General features: G+C 39.3%; 3 protein-coding genes across 14 annotated transcripts in view; 2 read left to right on the top strand and 1 right to left on the bottom strand.

The window, feature by feature from the left end:
- Nucleotides 1–11654, bottom strand: part of ptpn22 (protein tyrosine phosphatase non-receptor type 22) — a 21715-nt gene extending 10061 nt beyond the window's left edge. Inside the window, exons 1-7 of one of the 2 annotated variants that reach the window (XM_040153096.1) lie at nucleotides 11548–11654; nucleotides 3618–3874; nucleotides 1676–1784; nucleotides 969–1045; nucleotides 741–836; nucleotides 480–518; nucleotides 150–221 (exon numbers count right to left, since the gene is read on the bottom strand). In XM_040153096.1, coding sequence (XP_040009030.1) covers nucleotides 150–221; nucleotides 480–518; nucleotides 741–836; nucleotides 969–1045; nucleotides 1676–1784; nucleotides 3618–3719 — 495 coding nt within the window. In that variant the 5' untranslated portion in view covers nucleotides 3720–3874; nucleotides 11548–11654. Of the gene's footprint in view, nucleotides 1–149; nucleotides 222–479; nucleotides 519–740; nucleotides 837–968; nucleotides 1046–1675; nucleotides 1785–3617; nucleotides 3875–4706; nucleotides 4890–11547 lie in introns of those variants that run through there. The other variant, XM_040153097.1, reaches the window with a different exon arrangement.
- Nucleotides 5362–9560, top strand: LOC120803355. Its single transcript, XM_040151731.1, has 5 exons — nucleotides 5362–5401; nucleotides 6267–6593; nucleotides 6742–7059; nucleotides 8291–8444; nucleotides 8582–9560. Exons 1-5 carry the CDS (start codon nucleotides 5362–5364, stop codon nucleotides 8727–8729), a joined length of 987 nt encoding a protein of 328 aa, XP_040007665.1. The 3' UTR covers nucleotides 8730–9560.
- On the top strand, nucleotides 10688–19549 carry LOC120804004 (complement receptor type 1-like). 11 transcript variants are annotated; one of them, XM_040153102.1, is made up of 12 exons: nucleotides 10688–10705; nucleotides 11569–11667; nucleotides 11778–11966; nucleotides 12202–12301; nucleotides 12562–12635; nucleotides 12765–12947; nucleotides 13076–13255; nucleotides 14239–14394; nucleotides 15696–15740; nucleotides 16241–16325; nucleotides 17711–17771; nucleotides 18150–19549. In XM_040153102.1, exons 2-12 carry the CDS (start codon nucleotides 11610–11612, stop codon nucleotides 18150–18152), a joined length of 1134 nt encoding a protein of 377 aa, XP_040009036.1. In that variant the 5' UTR covers nucleotides 10688–10705; nucleotides 11569–11609; the 3' UTR covers nucleotides 18153–19549. The 11 variants fall into 11 exon arrangements, with proteins under 11 accessions (XP_040009036.1, XP_040009043.1, XP_040009039.1 ...); XM_040153109.1 differs by lacking the exon at nucleotides 16241–16325 and having other exon boundaries at nucleotides 14239–14313; XM_040153105.1 differs by lacking the exon at nucleotides 16241–16325.

Genomic DNA, 19549 nt, shown 5'->3' with positions numbered 1-19549 from the left:
GTACTGTATTAATAATAGAATAACCAAGTGTTGTATGACACAGATGTTATGTGAGGCTAATGGGAAAAAATGATATCAGCACATGTTATGGTTCAGTTGTAGGAAGTCCTCAGAGTAGGAAGTGCAACTTAGAGAATAAAAATACGTACACAGTAAACTGTAAAGGGCTCACAAGCAAATGGCTGCTCTTGTGTCTGTGGCCAGTAGCACTCACACTTTTTCTACAAAAAGAAAAAGGAAAGAAATCAGACTGTTTTTGACATTTTCGTTTCACACAATTCTAAACTGACATGAATACCAACAGAAGTGCATTAAACCTACATATCCAACCGAAACGTGCAGTGTCCTAGTGCAGTGGTTTATAAAACCACATCAAGCTGAAGGCAAATGCACACACAAAATGCAAAGGTACTGATGATTAACAGGGGAACACAATGAAACCACAGAACAAAGAACTGTGTTCATTGTTATCATTTTACCTTGCCCATCTCAAACTCTCGACAAGCCATCACTACGACCTAGAGTTAAACAAGACAATAAGAGATGTAATGTACCAAAATATAACATGAACACATCTTTAACTGAGGGTGGGAGTTCAAAGGGTCAGTTTATGTTGCCAAAGTAGGAGCTCGTCTGATCCCTTTTACCACTGAGTCATGCCAACTGCTGTTTTGAGAGCAACACGACTGTGTTAAAAACATCCTGGTATGGACACAGACGACAGCCGGGTCATACTGTACCTTTATGTCGTATTCCCAAAGCATCCTCAAGAAGTCCAGTACTGTGTGGGGCAGAGGACCCTGAGTAGCAATGTAGGCCCTTGAACCCGACACTCCCTGTGGACGAAACACAGCATATCATCAAGAAGTTGTAGTAACATTTACACAAGACATATTAGTGCATACAATGCCCATGCAATTTATATAGATTTGGAAAAAGTTCTCAGTGCACGGACGCTGTTAATTTACCTTGATGAAATTGGCGTTGATGTAGTCCGTGTCATTTTTAGCTGTGGTGAGAGTGAGTTTTACTCTGCTGTGGTCAACTAAAAGGAGAGATATGCAGATATAATGAATGTCACACGACTCAGGAATCATTTAATGTGCTGTACTTTTTCACAACCTGTTGGCAAAACAAAGAATAAATAAGAATAGCAAAAAGTAGAAATGTAAATAGAATAGACTGAGTTAGTACTTGTGATATTTTCTTGATATTAGTTGGACATATTCCCTATTGTCCAGTGATAAATATTATAAAATGTAAAAAATAAATTCAATATATGATCTCTCAACTTAATAAGTCACACCTGTACCACATTATTACTAACCTAGTAGAACATGTTGTTTATAAAATGTTTAGGTCATGGATACCACTTTTCATAATTTCAGGTTATCGTGTACATAAAATGAATTTAAGGATAGTATTTGCATCCTACTGTTAATGTCTTAATGCATCTAAAAGTAATGAAAGCCATAATACTGGGAACCCATGATTCTTTCGTTCATTGTCAGCACTAATGTGGCAGAGGTGTGAATATATGTAAATCAAAAAGCCATAGTTTCTTAGTTATATCTTCTCCATCTTGTCTGCCCTGATGCAGAATTATATTTATAAACTTAAGCAGAAATATAAATGAATCCACATAGTTCACAAATCTGCCTTGAGCAAAGCTTACAGGGAACAATGTCCTTGTATCGGTTCTTCTTTATGTTTTCCTGCTTTTCTGCTGTCTTGGCCGAGTAGGTCTTGTCAGTTCGGTACTTGGTTGACTGGCTTTTCAACCTCTGAAAAACATGAAGGAAACTGAACCCAGCCACAATGCATTCAACAGCACTTCAGTCATGATTCACTGAAGCCACTTCATGTTAGATGACTTTTTTCTCGCTATACACTACACAAAGGAACAAGCTTTTGAGACAAAGTCTAAATAAAGTTGCACAAATAAAGTTGCTTTTAGAGCGTGTGTGTGTGTGTGGTGGGTGCCCTACTACTCTCATTATGGTTAAAGTTTGTTCTTGCTGAGACTGTGTGAGAGGATAAGTTTCAACTTCATGGTAATTCTAAGTCTGTTCCACACTATCACAATGTTGAATTCTACAGAAAAATATAAATATGATGTACTGCCCATTGACAAAAACTTGACAGGTGCAAGTGGAAGAAAAGTGTTTCTCTAAAGGAGTATCTTGACTTATGTTGAGGCCATATATGCAGTGATATAGTGGAGTGTAAACATACCTAGATTAGGTTTACCCAGTTTCTAATTAGTGGAACACAGTTTCACAATAATTCATAAAATTAGGCAAGAGGTATCAAAGTAATATCAGGTTCAGCATATCTGCTTAGAGTTTATTCGGGGCATAACCGTAAATGAATATTTGTTATTGAAAAAATAAACTTTCTTTATAGATGTGAATGCTTTCGGGTCATAGACAACTCAACTGCTTTTATCATCACATTACTGCTATGACACAAATCCATGATGAGCGTGGCACATTTGTATTATCAAAACTGTTTTTTTGGCATTTTTGCAGTATTTTTCACAGTGCAATGGTTGGTCTGTGAGTTCCATTGGCTGCCAGTAGAATTTAGAAGTCAATATAGAAATTTGGTTATTACTTATCAGGTTCTACGGTGAAGCCTCTGAGTACATCTCTGGATTGCTGCGTCCATATAGAAACTGAAAACTCTTTACTTATTCGCAGGAGAGTCGGGGGGAAAAGAGGGGGCAAATGGCAGGCAAATCACGTGACCAATTGCACATGCGACTTGGTCAGTTTGTGCGTGATTCAACCCGTAGTGACCAGAATCGGTGACTAACTCTACTAGAAACTGGCGAGCTGACTCACAAACTAAAAGGATTTTCATGCGGAAGGTTTGACACTAACACTCATGGCGCGTCCATGCTTACAGGATTTGTTGAGACACTGGTCTTTTTGTTCAGAGGCCATTTCTCACAGTTCCAAACAGTGTGTTAGAAGCTGTTCAGACCCTCTGCGCCGCTAACACCACAGACTACTTTTTGTTCCTAAAGGAAGTGATGCAAGAGACCCCTTCCTCTGTAGTGGTCGGGGTGTTAGCAGCATGACAGCAGCATGAGCTGTCCTCAGGCACTGGCATGTCACTCATCACCATGGCAGCAGCCCAAATTTAGTGTCACCCTGGCGCTCAAGACTTCGGAGGCAGAATCTTTTGTGCGAATACACGTGCTTGTGAATGTACATGCATTGTTATATGTACGCGAGACTGATAAATGGTAAATGAACAAATAGCAAATGTCTTTGTTAGGTGTCAGGTGTTGTAATGTTTTTCTTCCGCGTCATACGCCTTTAACGACAAGGATTAGTACAAAGAGGAAGCACAGATGTGGCGTTGGAGCTGTTAATACAAGTGCAGAGTGTTACTTCCCTGATACATGATTTCTTCTGTGAAAATTTGGAATTTTCATTCTCATTGTGCTTACCGTCAATTCAGCCGGTATAAACAACATAGCAGTTAAGACATGATTGCTGAATGTGATGATGAAAGTCAGTGGAAAAATACGTCTGCCGTGTGGAGGCTTCATCTACAGTACTCCTCACAACAGCACTTCTACAAAGGGAACACAAGTCTTGACTTACGGCAAACTCCGCAGCAATGCCATTCTGAGCCGCCTCTTCTACAGCCTCCTGTCTCTCCAGCTGGACCAGGACCCTCCTCAGTATCCGGGCCTGCTGCTCCATGGCTGGCTGTACACTGCCTGGGATAGGGCACCTCTCACATGCATGTCAGGACACAAAGGTCCTCACCCACGGGTCATGGAGTAGGGTCTCGAAGACTCGGGCTCAGGGCTACGGCACCTCTGTTGCTGCTACACCGAGCACTTCTCTACTGCAAACTATCACATAGGAGAACTGTTGTGAGGGAACTCTGCAAACTGTCTTAGAGGAAGCAAGAATAAGCAACAGGTTCTGTGGTCAGATTAAAAATTTTGCCGCGCCCCCTAGGTGTCTCTCACTGGGTCCTAAAGCCACCCGGGTGTTTGATTGAATGACATTGTCACGGGCGGAAGGGGTGGCGGACACCAACAAACAGAGTGGGCAAGAAATTTTTGAATACAAACAGGCAACGGCTGTTCCTACCAAAAGTCAGGGCGCAATGCAGACAGACAGCCTCGCCGGTTGGACAACATTCAGGACACACGAGGGGAATGGAGGAGGGATGTGGTTAGGGATGGACGCGGAGGCACAGGGAGTGGTGAAGAGAAAGGGAGTCTGAGAATCCTGACAATCCTGCTGTTCTGAGCCAGCAATTAGCAGCAACCCACTAAACTCTCAAAGTCTTCATTTATGCCCACTATATGTCCACAGTAGCCATTTGTCTTGGCAAACTACCTCGCAGTATCTGAGATGAAATACTATCAAATAAACTCTGCCATTTCCAGTAAAACTCAAATTTATCAACTGACTTTAATTTTGTTTAGCGGGCAGTCCAGTTCCTAGTTCCACCACAGGCTTTGAAGAGCAATGGGAGGAACACTGTTTCAAGGAACGATTGGCATTAAGTCACGCTTACAAGTCTTCCTTTTTGTGATATATCATATCAGTAAGACTATGAATAAAAATAGTAAAACATATACGTATAAGAATATCTCATATGGCTATTATAAAGATACAGAGATGAAAATACCGATATTTCAAAATGACAAAAGATAGTGAATAAAGACTTACCAGACGAGCTGACATGCAGCTTATGTGAGAGGTAGCCTAGTCTGTCTCAGTTCCACATGAGGAAATAATGCCCTTTGTCAGATATGAAGTGAGGAAGATACACGATGCATTGCGCCCTTCCGTGAGCAGGTGTACGCTACATCAGTAGCACGGTGACATCTAGAGGCTCCGCGGTAATCTGACACAGGTGGCCATCTTCACATGGACCTGAGTGGTTCAATTTACTCAGTGGTTTGAGTAAATGAGCAAAAACATCACTGCTTCGCGTCAAGTCTCATATCACAAATAGGATCACAATCTCAATGTCTAAGTGAACGAAGGACACGGGGTCAAAGGTGGACAAACCAGTCAAACTAAGGTTTGTTGCCACCAGTGAAAAATGCTGTTTCCTCAGTAATAAAAGCAAATCTCTGCATATTTCAAGGCACTTTGAAAACAAACGATTATGTGTAAACAATAAATATAGATAAATAATAACCATGAAATAAATGGCCTATTTGAGCAGCATGTCAAATGTGTATTCACCACAGTAACACCTGCAAAAGTATTTATGCCATGCACAAAGCACTCTACAGGAAGTTACGATTACCACAGTCCATCTCTACAGTTTCCTGACTATCAATTATGGTTACATTTACATCTTCCTACCTTTAAGATGAACACGAAGATACTGTGTTGGATTTTGCTTTTTCATGGTGGGTGAGCTTTTTCCAAATTCTATTAATAATCCTCTTTGTATTCATCATAAAAGGAATTGAACGTTTAATTATGATGTCCAAAAAAAGGGTACTATTTTTGCAAAAAACGGTTTCAATAACGTAAAGTGTAATACTAACTTCAATTTTACCAATAATCTCAAATTCACAAATAACTGGAAAATGAATAGAAAAAAACTTCAATCTCAGGTAAGATCAGTAATATGATTCAGTTACACTGGAGTAATAATTGTGCTATATTTGAACACGGGTGTACTTTAGCAAATACTGTATATTTTTGCAAATAAGTGTCTGGTTTGAGGTAGGCACATGATTTCTGGAAACCTCTACGTTTTTTCTATTATATTATTATATCATTATATTCTCACAGTGTGGACTCGTTGCTTCTTCATTTGTGAACGTTTTAAATCAAAAGTGAAAGCGTTTTAACAAACATTTTTCACATTTCTATCTGCCCGAAACATGGAACTATTTGTTTCACACATGAAAAACTTTCCCCTGCATGGAAAATATTTGCAGAAGCAAATGTCATTTTTCACCTGAGAAAGTTAATGTCTCACAAACAACATGCCCCCCTCCCAAACCCACAACTCACATTAAGTTATTCACAATTGACCCATTGTTGTCTGTACACACTTTTGCGAAGTTTACAAAGTTAATATTAAAATGTGGGTCAATCGATGAAATTAAATCAGTTCAGATTAAACTGAAAATTGAATAGTCAAACAAGAGCATTTTTCATTGCATTGATTGCTGTGGCTATAATTTCACACTAAAGTAGAGGATAAACTCTAATTTAGTGTGCTAATAAGCAGATTCAGTCTAATTAGACTCTGTCTTTCAGCAAGTCTTCAGCTCCAGTGTGACAAAAGAGAGATAAGAGCACATATCGGAGGTGAATTCATTCTTTTCTGCAAGTATGACACAAACCAATTCCTGTACAGTAAAAAGTACTGGTGCCGAGGGGGATCCAGACACACCTGCGAGATTGTGGTGGATTCAGAACATGTTGTTGAAACCAGACACAGGTCTCATGTAATAGATTCAGGAAGAAGAGGGCTGTTCGTGAAAGTCACAGGTCTCCGCTTTGATGACGCTGGAGTCTACTGGCTTGGGATTGACAAAATATATGCTGACATCATGACTTTAGTTAAAGTGGTTGTCACTGAAGGTAAGAATAAAACAGACGCTTTTAATGATTACTTTGGAAAATGTACATTACAATCACAATATCACTAATGTTTATGGACTGAGTTTGAGCATTTATTCCTCTATACTGTCTAATGGATTCAAATATGTCGCTTGCTTCTTTGTGACAGTTCCAGTGTCTAAACCTAGACTTTGGCCCTTGAGCTCTCTGGGGGACAGGCCAACATGTTGGGGCCAGCCAGTGACCGTGCGCTGCGGTTGCACGAAGGGCACTGGCGTTCGTTACGCCTGGTATCAACGCACTCACCACCACAACTCACTGCTTCACACGTCGTCGGACTTGTGCCTCAACTGTGGCACAGTGGAAAAGGAAAGCGACTATTACTGCATTGCCAGTAATGACATAAGCAGTCAGGAGAGTGATACCCTCTCTGTGCGGGTTCTGATGCCGGCAGACAGCAGCTGTATCTATGTTGTTAATATGCAGGGTAAGAACGGATGGGATGTACTGTCGCCTATAAATATCAATGCACTAATCGGTAACACTTTCCGTGGAGTCTGTGTGTTAGAATGTTTTACCGATACCTTCAAAATGCATCATAAGACATTTGCGGAGAATAATAGGAAATGCGTCATGGTACATCATTGTTTTATAAGAGCACTTGTTCAGACTCAAATTTGTTATCATTATACAGCAGGTACTAATAAACATTACAGGTAAAGATTTTAGGATTTTACAGGTATGATTATGATACTTCTCAAGATAAAGTCTCACAATCATTTATACTTGCTTTGCTCTATCTCCTGTATACATTAAGGGGCTCTTTATGACAGTTCGCAGTGGGTTTCCAGTTAAGTAAAGTTGGACTTATATTAACAAGTGCTTCTAGGTGCATTTATACAGTGCTTATACGTATAGTATGTATAATCTTTTTATAACATTTGTGTCGTTATGAATGGTCGTTCCTTCAAGAGATGTTTCATCGGCTGTTTACGAGTTTTGCGGTATAGCTGTAAAGGTCAGGGTTAAACAACACAACCTACCCTTACTACTTTCAATTTGGCTGGAGAAAGCTTTGTATAGTGTGAGCGGAGGACAGAAGTAAACAGGAAGCTAAGCCACAGGAAGTCTTTTTTCTTCACTGGCACTTCAGTCCTAGTAATTGACAATTTTCCAGTCACTTTCGTTGTCTTAGTAGGTACGTGGCTGTTTCCTCTGTGCTAACGTCATTGTTACACCCTTTTCTTAGCATTCTGATGTCAGGATTTAACACATCGTTTAATGGTTCCTGGAAAATTATAATGATGGAGAGCCTCACTTACAGAAAAAGACCTTTAAACCTTTCAAGCAAAATGGGTGATTGTGACACTAAAATGAATGATCATTGGTGTACTTTATCATTATGAATACTGTGTAATTCTTGTTCTTTAAGTGACTAAGGTGATTTACGGTGATTTAAGGTGATCAGCCACGAAATTAAAACTTGTTACGGGTTTTAATGTGGTGTCTGATCTGTGTATATTATTTAAATTACGGGTTAAAGTCCTTGTGTGTCAAGGTTGACTTTGATGACCCCTAGTGGTCAAACCACAAAAGACACTGTGGCAAACAGCATTGCGTGCCAACCTGCTCCTTTTAAAGTTGTTAAACAAAATAACGTTAAGTACATTTTCTCAGGGCACAAGCTCATAGGATTTCTTTTTTTTTTAAATCATCAGGCCAACCCATTTATGACTGCGCAGACAGAATGAGCACCGCCATGGCCGAAAGTCCACCTCCAACCACCTGCCAAGCCGACATGAAAATCCACACTGGCACAAGAAACCAGTCTTTACAAACCAACGAAACTCATCAAGATCTGTTTTTCAACAGGTTAGGCTATACTATACTTTATGATCAATCTGATGGAAATAATAGGAAGAGCTAAAAGGAGACTCACTGACAGATTTATCTTTATTCACAAAGTGTTGTCCGAAAACCAGTCACCAATCATATCTTTGTTTTTTCAGGGTATGGACAGGGGTGCGTTGGGGTTCCTTTGCGTCCTTGCTGATATTTCTGTGCATAGTTCTTAAATGTACAAAAACAAGAAACAAAAAACGTGCCAGGAAGAAGAGGAAGGTTCATTTCAAGGAAATACGCCATTTTGCACAGTGACCTACATTTTACAGTGGTAGTTCTTTGTCATACCAGCCTATATATAGATATATACATATACATATATCAGTGACATTTTTTTTGTGTTTTTATAGTTTACCAAGGTTCTTTGGTATCAAGTGATGGTCTGTGAAGATCCTGGGTCACACTGTATGTCAGTATGTTTATCAGGGTGTCTTATTATCAATACAGATTGCTTTCTAATGCCACTACCAAAACACAGCCTTGACCGCCATCACGTTCAAACTAAGCGGGTCTTGATGACGCAGATGCAGTTGTATGCTGGCTTTATTTTGATACATACATGAGTGTCATTTTGGAGACAGGTCAGTGAAGGAGTATGTAATATAGTGTATATAATGCTTTGCAATGCTTTGCATGCTTTGTTGTGGCTTTTACTTAGTGAGTGTTAAACAGTTACAGGTACAAGTTGGGTGTGGAAATTTTACGAGTGACACACCTGTGTAAACGAGGATCGTTTCTTCAGCATATAAAGTCATTCAAATACCTCACCCACATATTGTAAACTAATCTCTCACATAAAACGAGTTATCAGTGACGAGCTGTTTCAGGAAATGGGAAGATATTATAGTGTTAGTTAGTTTGATAAAAAATTCCAAAGGTTGACTGAGGAATATGTTCAGCTCTAGACACAGTATACTATAACTACAACAGCCTCAGCTCTCAGAGATATTATCCTTCAACGTGTGATGTAACTGTGAAAACTGGTCCTGTAGACAGTGAAGGAGACTGAGATTTGGATTCTAAAATGTGGGCCAAATTTAGAATTTAAACCCCTTTCAATTACCAGAATTCATTCAGGTGAATACTGCTCTTTTTTTTTTTTTTTTTAAATGGAAAAAAATTGGAATTTACATTCCAGCAACACCACAAAAGATTGCCAATCTCTGCTTCCCGTCGAGGGCAAGGATCGAGTAGCCGTGAACCAGGCTTCTCTGTATCCACTGTCAGGTGCAGAAGCTGTTGATCCTTGATTCAGTACCACTCAGAGTGTACTCTAGAAACTGTCTGTCACTCTCAAACGATTTTTTTTTGCGTTTGGGTTTGTCGGATTTTTTCAAATATTTTTTAGTTGCCATGACTATTAAGTTACGACTTTGAATGAAAATGTTTAAAAATTATTCCAATTAAGAAGTGAAATAAAATTAAAGGAGAATTACTTTCCCTGCTTTTAACACTGCACATTTGGTCCTGTGGTTTTGATTGTTCTTTTATCTGATTTATATGTAATTTACAGGCAGGGGATTAAAAAAAAAAAATAGTCAAAGAGAGTCATTCCTTGGGAATATCAATGACTTGTTGCTCGGGGGGGAAGTACATCTCTTCCTGGCTTTGATGGCCTGGGCCGGGTCCATTACATCACCCTCGATGGCTGCATTGTTTGATGGTCGCCATTGTTACCACTGACATGGTGACAAATGGGGACTGGCCGCCCATCACACTAAAACCCATTAGTCATAGCCGTTAATGGTTCAAAACGGGTCACAGTTTACGGACTCGTCTTCACGTTAACGTTAGAAATCCCACAAAAGTCAAGTCGAGTCAGGTTCGGATCCTCCGTTCGTCCCCCTCAGGTTTCCTATGGCCTACGTTCAGGTCTTGGGCCGTGTGCGGTCAAAATACACACCCCAACAGCTCTGGGTAGGGTGCCCGCAAGGATCAATAACAGTGCAAAAAAAAAAAAGGTGTTTGCAGCTTTGCCGGCATTGTACACTAAACGATTTTGTAAAACTCCACGACTCAAATAAATGTCCGTGGGTTTGAAATCCGTCTATATTCAGGATCTATGGTTGGGCCTAACAGTCAGTTCCACAGCAGGTGACTTTGGGCAAAGGACGGAGAATGCGTCACTGTTTATACGGCCGCGCCTCCCCAGCCCCCAGTCGGGAAGAAAGCTTAAATTCAACGTTGTGGAGGCAGCAGATTACCGGGAGAGACTTTTGACATCTTGTTGGGTGAGTCAACAGTCTATCCTCCTGCTTTAACAAGCGGCACTAACTAACGTGGCCGAAAAAAAGAACGGCGGCACCCCACTAACGAGACTAAATGTATGTGTCGTTAACGTCTGTTGTTGTGTTAGCTAACCATTAGCGACCTAACCCGGCCTGGGTCGACTAACCAGATCCGATGCATTTTCGCGAATTTAATAGTAAACGGAGTATCAAAAATTCGGTTGAACACAGTCTACCGCGTTTTCCCCACAAAAAAAAGGGATCTAGCCGTAATTCCGACATCGTCCCTAGTTAAATTGTTAAGTTAAATGGCGTAGGTCGTTTGCTTCACTGAGACGCGTTGCCGCCCACAGTGTTTCTGATCTAGGAAAACGGAAGGAACTAAAAATCGCGACACAATAGTCGGAAGGGCAGTGAATACGCTGCTCCATTGGCGTCTTTGTATTTTTCTTTCTTAAACGTACGCCGAATTTGCCGGTCGAACCCGTCGCTTCGGATAAGTCGTGAAGTCGCAAAGTAAGACGAGCTACATACGTAGTGTGACATTAGCTAGCTAATATTGACATATTTTGAATGGCGTTCGGCTCGGTGTTTTCTCAACTACGTAAACCTACAAAGATTAGCCGGTGGACAATCTGCATACATTTTCGACTAAATATTTGTCATTATTTCTGATATTGGGTTTTTTATTTTTAACCTAAACCGACTTAATAGTGATGTTCGAGTGTAACTCGACTGTTACCGATACGCGTTAACCATAGCTTCAGTAATTAATTCTGGTCCGCGGAGACAGCCGTGCCCGAACGGAATCGTCGGTAAGTTAATACTCCAGCTGTCGTACTTACATTTACGTCTTTCTTTACCAGAAACGGCTCATTGACTTCAGTCACGCTCGCAAGATCCCGTCATGTGTGTCACTTCCTTCCTTCTACTGAGCAGCCTTGGCCTTGCCATTACGGCTCGAGGTGAGTGGCAGTGTGGATAAGCTAACAGTGACAGATGTCCGATTAGATACACAAGCTGGTGGCTGGTCTTAAGTTGACGTCCTTTCTCTTTCTTTCTTTTTTCATTATAGCTCAAGACTGTCCCAAACCCGTGCTAGGACCCACCATGAGTTTGAAGGACGCGGACATTGTTAAAGAAACATTCTCTGATGGGACATCACTTAATGTAGTCTGTACTGTTGGCTACCAGTCTGCAGGAGGGTCTGCAACCATTACTTGTAGTTCTGGCAACTGGAGTAGAGTGTTGCTGAAGTGCGAGAGTGGGTATTAGCACTTGATTTTTACATTCACATTACTAAAAGCTGAAATATTTCACAACCAGTTTTCTCTGATATGGACCCCTTTAGTAAATAATCTCTTTCCAACATATGAATGCTCTGCTAGATGAGTGACTGGTAATCTCTGGTGATCAGTCTGTTGAGTCGTTTGTGCATAATGTTATCCAATCATTTTTAAGGCAGGAATCGAATCTTTATGAGAGTTTTCTTTTTTCAGGAAAGAACTGTGGCCCTCTTGGAGACGTTTCAAATGGAATCGTTGATTATCCTGAAGGGACTCAGTTTGGTGACAAACTTGTGGTCCAGTGCAACTCTGGGTTAGTACTGAACCAATAACTCTGATGGTTTAAGTTCAGAGAATTACTTTATAAAATGTGATCGTGAGTAGCGTATTGTCAAGCACCCGTTATGTTTCCCGATCAAAAAATAATTAATTCCAGTCAAAGTGGGTATTCAGGAGGACTTGCTTACTGTTCAGTGGTGTCATGTGAAATGCAAGGGCTAACATAGATCCTTCTTGAAATTTGTTGTCTGAAGTCTAACTCTTTTTTTTTTTTTTTTTAACCACCTTAATTAGTTACAGGTTGGTTGGCAAGTCTCAAATCATTTGTGAAGATAAAGGGTGGGGGTCAAGGTTGCCTACATGTGAAGGTTGGTAATCTGTGTGTGTTAATACAAGGCACACGACTAAACAAAAAACTCATTTTGATATAAAGATTACAAAAAATATTTCTGAAAAAGTCTATTGCCATTCTAATAGATGTCATTTTTATCCTGTAGTGATGACTTGTGATCCGCCACCCACAATCGCTAATGGTGATTTCAGTCCAAAAAAAGAAGAGTCCTATGATTATAGAGAAGCTGTACAGTACAGTTGTGAAAAAAATTACGTACTAAATGGATCAAAATCAGTAACTTGTTCAGAAGATGGAACATTCCAGCCTAATCCTCCAAGCTGTATCAGTAAGTGTTCCAAATTGATTTGTCCCAGCTTTGTCAACATGTAATCTCAGCTGTGAGTGATACTCTCACCTACTATGGAGTAGGTTATTCTGGACATCTGTGCTAATTTCCAATTTCTCTGCCTGCAGTGGTTGAATGTGAAGATCCTGTTATTGAACATGCTGACTGGATTGAGGGTTCTCGAAAACCTCATAAATACTTGTCTACGGTGACATACAAGTGCAGACCTGGATACGTTATGATAGGAGCCCGTACCATGACATGTGAAATAAATGGAAAATGGTCACCTGAACTTCCGCAATGTAAATGTAAGTCGTAAATGAAAATTACTACTTTTACTAATTACCACACTAGATCTGTAAAGTTTAATTAACCTGTTACGTTTGAATGTGATTTTATACTAATTTCAGATAATTACATTCCAAAATGTGAGTAGTTAAATCAGATAACTTTTTTTTTTTTCAAGTAGTTATAACACCACCATTTGAAAACTGTTATTTTCGCTCTCACTCGAAAGTACCCTTTATTCATGTTATGAAATGACTACTACTATTTAAAACTCCAGGATAATTTCATTAAATCAAATGCAAGTCTTCTCCCACACATCGTTTGTTGGCCAAATACATTTCAAAAAGATTATAGATAAATATGCCCTTAGATATGAAGGAAAAAGTTAGTGTGTTTGTTATGGACTTTCCACAAGGCTGTAGTGCATGAAAGATTTCTCACAGTTGGATGTGTATTTCTGTGGAAGTTGTTAAGCTGTAGCATGATGGCAGATTTTTAAAACCGTTAAGGATTTATTAGAGCACCATGATAAGAATATTGGCTAAATGTTTGAGCATAACTTTCAGAGGAGACCATGCTGCTGTGCAATATTTTACCCTCGTTTGTTTATGGGAAGAAGTCTTAGAAAGGGAGTGAGGGCCCGATTACTTCACAACAAATTTCTAATATGCAGGTATGCATGTGCTTCCCACATAATGCTGGAACAATGCAGTGCATTTGAATTAGCACACAACTACAAGTTTTCAACATAAAACAGCAACATGAACTGGAAACAGAAACTGCAAATTACCGAAAAGATATAAAAAGTTACTGTAGCAGTACGGATATTTTCGTCTGTTTAAAATACTGTGTGTGTGTGTGGGGCAAATGGATATGAAGTAGTTTCTACAGCCTCTTAATCATGAATCAATAACATAATTAAAGTCAATAACTGTATGTGTGTGATTTTTAGCAAATCCCTGATGTCAGTGGCACTGTCCTGATTTCTCCTTTGTTTTTCCAGTAATAGCAACCACACCTAAAGCCACCACCACCACCACCACCACCACTGCTGTGCCTTCAACAAAGAATCCAAAAGGTAAACCCATCACCACCACCACCACCACCACCACCACCACCACCACCACTACTACTAATACTGCAACCGTGAAACCAACAGGTAGAGTTCATGTTAATAAATAAATTTCCATGTTTTTTTTTTGTTTTTTTTGCCAAAAAAACCCCATAAGACTGGTTTAAAAAAACAAAACAAAAACCCTAAACTATTTAAAGTGTCAAAATTACTGATTATATCTGGAATCAAAATGCTGTCATTGTGACAAGGAATGACAGTTGAATGATCTCAGTGATGGTATGTAAGAAGTATAAACAAGCTTTTATATACTGCTCATATTACTTGCTCGTAGGTAACACAGACTTGGGCGCTATGGCTATTGGTGAGAGGTTGTAGCTGTTTACAATGACCACGACCGTTTAATACAAATACTACATTTCTATATATTTTTTTTTTTTTCCTGCATGACTGTGATGAATTACTGTACTGTACCTTGATTTGTAAGATATTGAATTCATTAGATTCGTCAAAACGACATTCCCATCTGGTTTTTTAATCCATAAACTGTGTCCTGCTTGATTTTTTTTTTTTTTTTCTCTCTCCTTAAAATGATACTATACTATGATATATCATATAGTCTGTATATCAGTAGAAATTTACATACACCCTGAAGGCGGATTTTTGTCAATATTGCCCACTTCTCATTTATAATAATTACATCATTTTGGTTTACCTAGAAATCTGTCGGTAACACCAATGTTTTTGTGCATCTGTTCGTAGTTGGGCTGAGCAAAGTTTTGCAGTTTTGACCTTGCAGGAGAGTGCAATTTACAGCGTAACAAAGTCCAGTTGGCTGGCTAACACACTATTCTGACTGGTTTCAAAACACTTTGAAATGATGTAACATTTAATATCACATCACATGAACCACTAGTACACTTTTTTTTTTTTTTTTTTTTAAGATTTTCTAATGATACCGTGTTGCATTTATACAGATTTAACACAGAACATAGAAATTTCTCAAAATACTGTGTATGTAAAGCACCCTTAATTACAGCAGTTGCAACACACTAGCCAGTGCTAAACAACTGATCACAACATAATGTTCTATACCTCAACAACATTTTCTCAAAACATTACTCAGCCCTAGATGATATGTCAGCGTAAGATACAGAGGATGGACTTGATTTTTAGTGTTCTAACCGTACTTCTCTGCTTCAGCTGCTCCTGTCCCAAGGGATACACCTGGTAAAACATCAGAGTAATGTGTTATGTTAGATTCATTCCGGTCCCCTTCCCTGCCCTCATCTTTCTCTCTCTCTCTCTCTCTCTCTCTCTCTCTCTCTCTCTCTCTCTCTCTCTCTCTCTCTCTCTCTCTCTCTCTCTCTTTTTTTAATTTTTTACAGACTCTACAAACAATTTGTCTACGACGCTGGGTATTGCTATTCCGGGTAGGTTTCAAGTTACAACTTTCATCCTTGAACAGAGATCAAGAATGTAAAGAGATAATGTTGGCCCAAAATATGATCATGTTGACCTCAGAAGAACAGCGTGTTTATATTACAGTAGACTATGGAATTCTTCAGAGGGCATCATGTTCGTATTTGGGTTAACAAATAAGAACAAAGTGATCCATTCAGCCATTAGAATATACTCATGCAGTAACAGCTGGTTGTGTGACTTTGTCACTTAACTGTGCTTTGTGTTTTTTTGTATATAATATCCGTTTTGCTTTAGAATGTGCATGCAAGGTTTACATAATCATTAATGAGTTGCAATAGTTTTGTTTCAGTAATTTCATAAAAGAAAAGTCTTTTGGCATTACCAGTTTAACTTTTTTCATGTCAGGACGGTGTCAGGCACTTCAGTGGCAATACATTTGTTGGTCTCACGGCCGATCATCCTTTTTATCATTACCATCTTCAACATCTCCATTTTTGTCCCATCAAAGTAGCTATCATTGGTATTGGTGCCATCCTCACTTGTTTTGGATGCTATTACTTTGGAGTTCCGGCATTCTTCAGGAAAAAACAAGGGTAAAATGTTGCTTTATTCAACTGTGCAGACTAACCCTTGAAATGGCTTCTCCATGTTGTCGTTTGTATCTCAGACCAACCAGTAACACTGCTCGTTGTCTTCCTTGGCTTCTCCAACCTTTCGTATGTGTGTCCGTGCTTTGTATTTGGCCAGCATTTTCACACTGTCTAAGCTTTCTGTCTGTCAGGTATTGCAATTTGAAGTTGCATGCATTTGTAAGGCTCTTTGGCTAAGGTTTTGCTCTACCACAGTGTCAACGTTGTCATAAGGGGGCATTGTAACAACCCCTAAAAGTACTCTCCTGCACAGAGCTGTCGGGCACTCGGTACCGAGAGCTCTGCCCCAAGTGCCTTTTATAGGAGTTTTAATTATCTGTTGACAAACACATTCAAATGTGCAGGTCTGCCAAATGCAACATGTAGATGATAAAGCAGGTTTAAGTATTAAGGGGTTTCGTTATTTGATTTCTTTCTATTCCTTTATGCATACGTTTTATAAATATTAATACTTGGTTGTGTTTATTGGCTCTTATTCTGTTTCCATGGATGTCACACATTTAGATGACCAAAAAGGAAACTTAGAACTTAGTGGTTGCTTTTACAACACATTTCTGGAAATCTTTCTGAGGAAACGCCTTTTGTTTCCTGTTGGGGCAGAGTTATTTGTGTGCAACGCCTAACTCGCTGTACAAGAGAGTATCACAATTACTGATTCTGGTCGCACAACTTTTTACAATGTTTTGAAACTTAACTATGCATCTAAACTTCACAACTTGAGGCCCTTTTGGCTGAATTTGGCTCCATAAGATCGTCATTGAAGTAGGATTAAAACATTTGACATTTTGGTGGTGTTTTTTAGCCATATATGCAGAAAAGGCCCTTCACATTTTTTTAATTAAAAAAAAAAAAAACAAGGTGAAGACCACATGTACCATGTGAATACTTTTTTAATGTTTTGTTTTGTTTTTTTCCCTCAGTAATATCATTTAAATTTTTGGTAAACAGGGTCCAATGATAGGAATATAAAACAGCTATTTGGACTTTTGTTGGAGTGTAACAACAAACTCCACATGCAATAATGACTGCGTCCTTGATGATGCTGTGGTGACCCGTTGATTTCTGCTATCAGAAATGAACGGGTAGTATTTTGCATCTCAAACTGTCCACCCACACAAATTTGGAAATTTCAGCTGTGAGAGGTATTTGGGTAGCAGCAGACAGGGCTGTGTGCGTTTTTTTTACATGTGGCATTCTTTTGTAGAAGGGTGGTCTATGGTCTTGTGGGTGAAGATGGTGTTTCTCTAGACTTGCTCAAATTCTCCCAGCCTCCCACCTGCTGGGTCATACATAAGCAGTAATGTTGACCAGTCATTATTGGGTTACAGCTCTCAGAGAGGCTATCCTGTCAATGAGGCTACAAAACATGGAGAGGGAGTACCACTCTCGGTAAGAAGATGGACCACTAAGCACACTTGAACTCATGTATGCCAGATGAATAGATAATGATGAGATATGCAAGAACAGTATGTTATTCTGAAGGCAGATCATTGCATATGATTTCATTCTGCGTTTCGATGCTATGCTGTATTATTGTATTAATGTTCAAGGTGACTGTTTTTATTCCCTCTTCCACATTATCCTGGGCTGCCGGCCTAACCTCTTGGTTGGACAGTTGGACAACTGCCTTGGCTACTTCTCTTTAAAAGCTTCACAAATAATGTTTATTAATTTTTTTTCTTCTTTCACAGGGCTGTTAGGGCTTTTTATTTCATCTAAAAACGTCTCATTTACACTAGTTTTCTTTCCTCCTCCTTTTCCCTGCAGTAAGCACCGCAGTCCTGCTGGTCCAATACTGCTGGATGTGAAAATCATTTGAGGAATGCCACTGGAAAAGTTAGAATGTACTACGCTCTCCAAGTGCATGTGGATGGCACAGGCTTGTGAGACCCTGCAAAAATCAGTTTCTGAATGCTGATCTGAGATTCAGAAACCTCAGCAAATTCTTCTCAATCCGTAGTTTATGCTTCAAGGAGCAACTTTGATAGACCACCCTTAACTACTCCTTCCTGTTGTATAAAATTCCATCCAGCGGTGTTGTAGGATACCATCCTTTGCAACATCCAAATGGTTGTTCGGTTCTTTAATTACGAGGGAATGAGATTTCATGTTTATCAGAGAAGCTTAAGCTCCACCTAATACACTCTAGGTCAGACCACAACTCACACAGACCATTATAGCTTCAGCTACACCAATGGCTTGAAATAAGCATTATCGATAAAGAACGCTTGCATGGTTGACCTTTTAAATGCAGCAGTTGGGATTAGTTTTTGTTTTTAAAACAAAAGTTTAGCTTGATGTTTAAAATCACACTGGACACATCTGTAGCTGTTGATTTATATCAGATATTACAGCATTTGTGTAGCTGTAACGGAACTTGTTGATTCCCCGGAAAAATCTTGTATGTATGACACACAGGCTCCTAACCGATAAGCCAGTCCTCCAGTCTTGTAAATTCAACTTCCACCATTACACAGAGAAGAGTGGGATCTGTAAAAACAGTCCCTAGCATAGTGCCTGAAATAAGACGTGTCATATGCCTTAATGCAAATAGCTGTGTTTTTTAGCTCGTGTGAATTGTTTGCCTGTGAATTGCATATCAATCTACTTTGTTGGTGTCAGTCAGTGAAGGCTTAATTATGGGCCCACCTTAGTTTAAGGTTTATACTAAGTAATTAATATTTAATGTTGGCACCTTACCAAATTCAGTTAAATAATTTTCCCTGACAGAAATAGAAATCTTTTTTTTTTTTCTTCTCCACTTTAAATTATTTGTTTTGCAGGTTTGTCTTTCAGAGTGTCAATTTCAATTTAATATTTGTTGACCCCACACTACCCTGAAAACGGGGAAATATTTTAAGATCAGTAGACACAGGTATTGTGTCAGTGGTTATATGAAGTATAGACTGATCTGAACATGTTGCACTTGCTTGGCTATTTATCTTAAAATAAAATGTGTGTCAGAACATTAGTTTTTGTATTTATCGTGAGCCAGGAATAAAACTGCCTTCATATTTGCACTACCTTTTTTATAATCGATGAAATAAAACTGAGAAGACAAGACTCACCACTGTGTTCATCATATACTTGAATGTGCAGATACACTGTGTACACAACCTTTGCTTATCATGACTAAAGCTCATTTGAACAACATTTAGGAATTTGCT

Source organism: Xiphias gladius, chromosome 18 (assembly GCF_016859285.1).
Source record: "Xiphias gladius isolate SHS-SW01 ecotype Sanya breed wild chromosome 18, ASM1685928v1, whole genome shotgun sequence".
Classification (NCBI taxonomy): domain Eukaryota; kingdom Metazoa; phylum Chordata; class Actinopteri; order Istiophoriformes; family Xiphiidae; genus Xiphias; species Xiphias gladius.
The sequence above is the reverse complement of the archived record's forward strand: the minus strand, read 5'-3'. Positions and strand labels throughout refer to the sequence as shown.

Bases quoted from the DNA above. Each gene is read 5' to 3' on its own strand.
- LOC120803355 (XM_040151731.1), top strand. From the start codon at position 5,362: ATGAACACGAAGATACTGTGTTGGATTTTGCTTTTTCATG. The intron at 6,594-6,741 runs GTAAGAATAAAA...TCTTTGTGACAG, and splicing joins TAAAGTGGTTGTCACTGAAG to TTCCAGTGTCTAAACCTAGA. The intron at 8,445-8,581 runs GTTAGGCTATAC...TTGTTTTTTCAG, and splicing joins CAAGATCTGTTTTTCAACAG to GGTATGGACAGGGGTGCGTT.
- LOC120804004 (XM_040153100.1), top strand. From the start codon at position 11,610: ATGTGTGTCACTTCCTTCCTTCTACTGAGCAGCCTTGGCCTTGCCATT. The intron at 11,668-11,777 runs GTGAGTGGCAGT...TTTTCATTATAG, and splicing joins CCTTGCCATTACGGCTCGAG to CTCAAGACTGTCCCAAACCC. The intron at 15,741-16,240 runs GTAGGTTTCAAG...GTCCCATCAAAG, and splicing joins GCTGGGTATTGCTATTCCGG to TAGCTATCATTGGTATTGGT.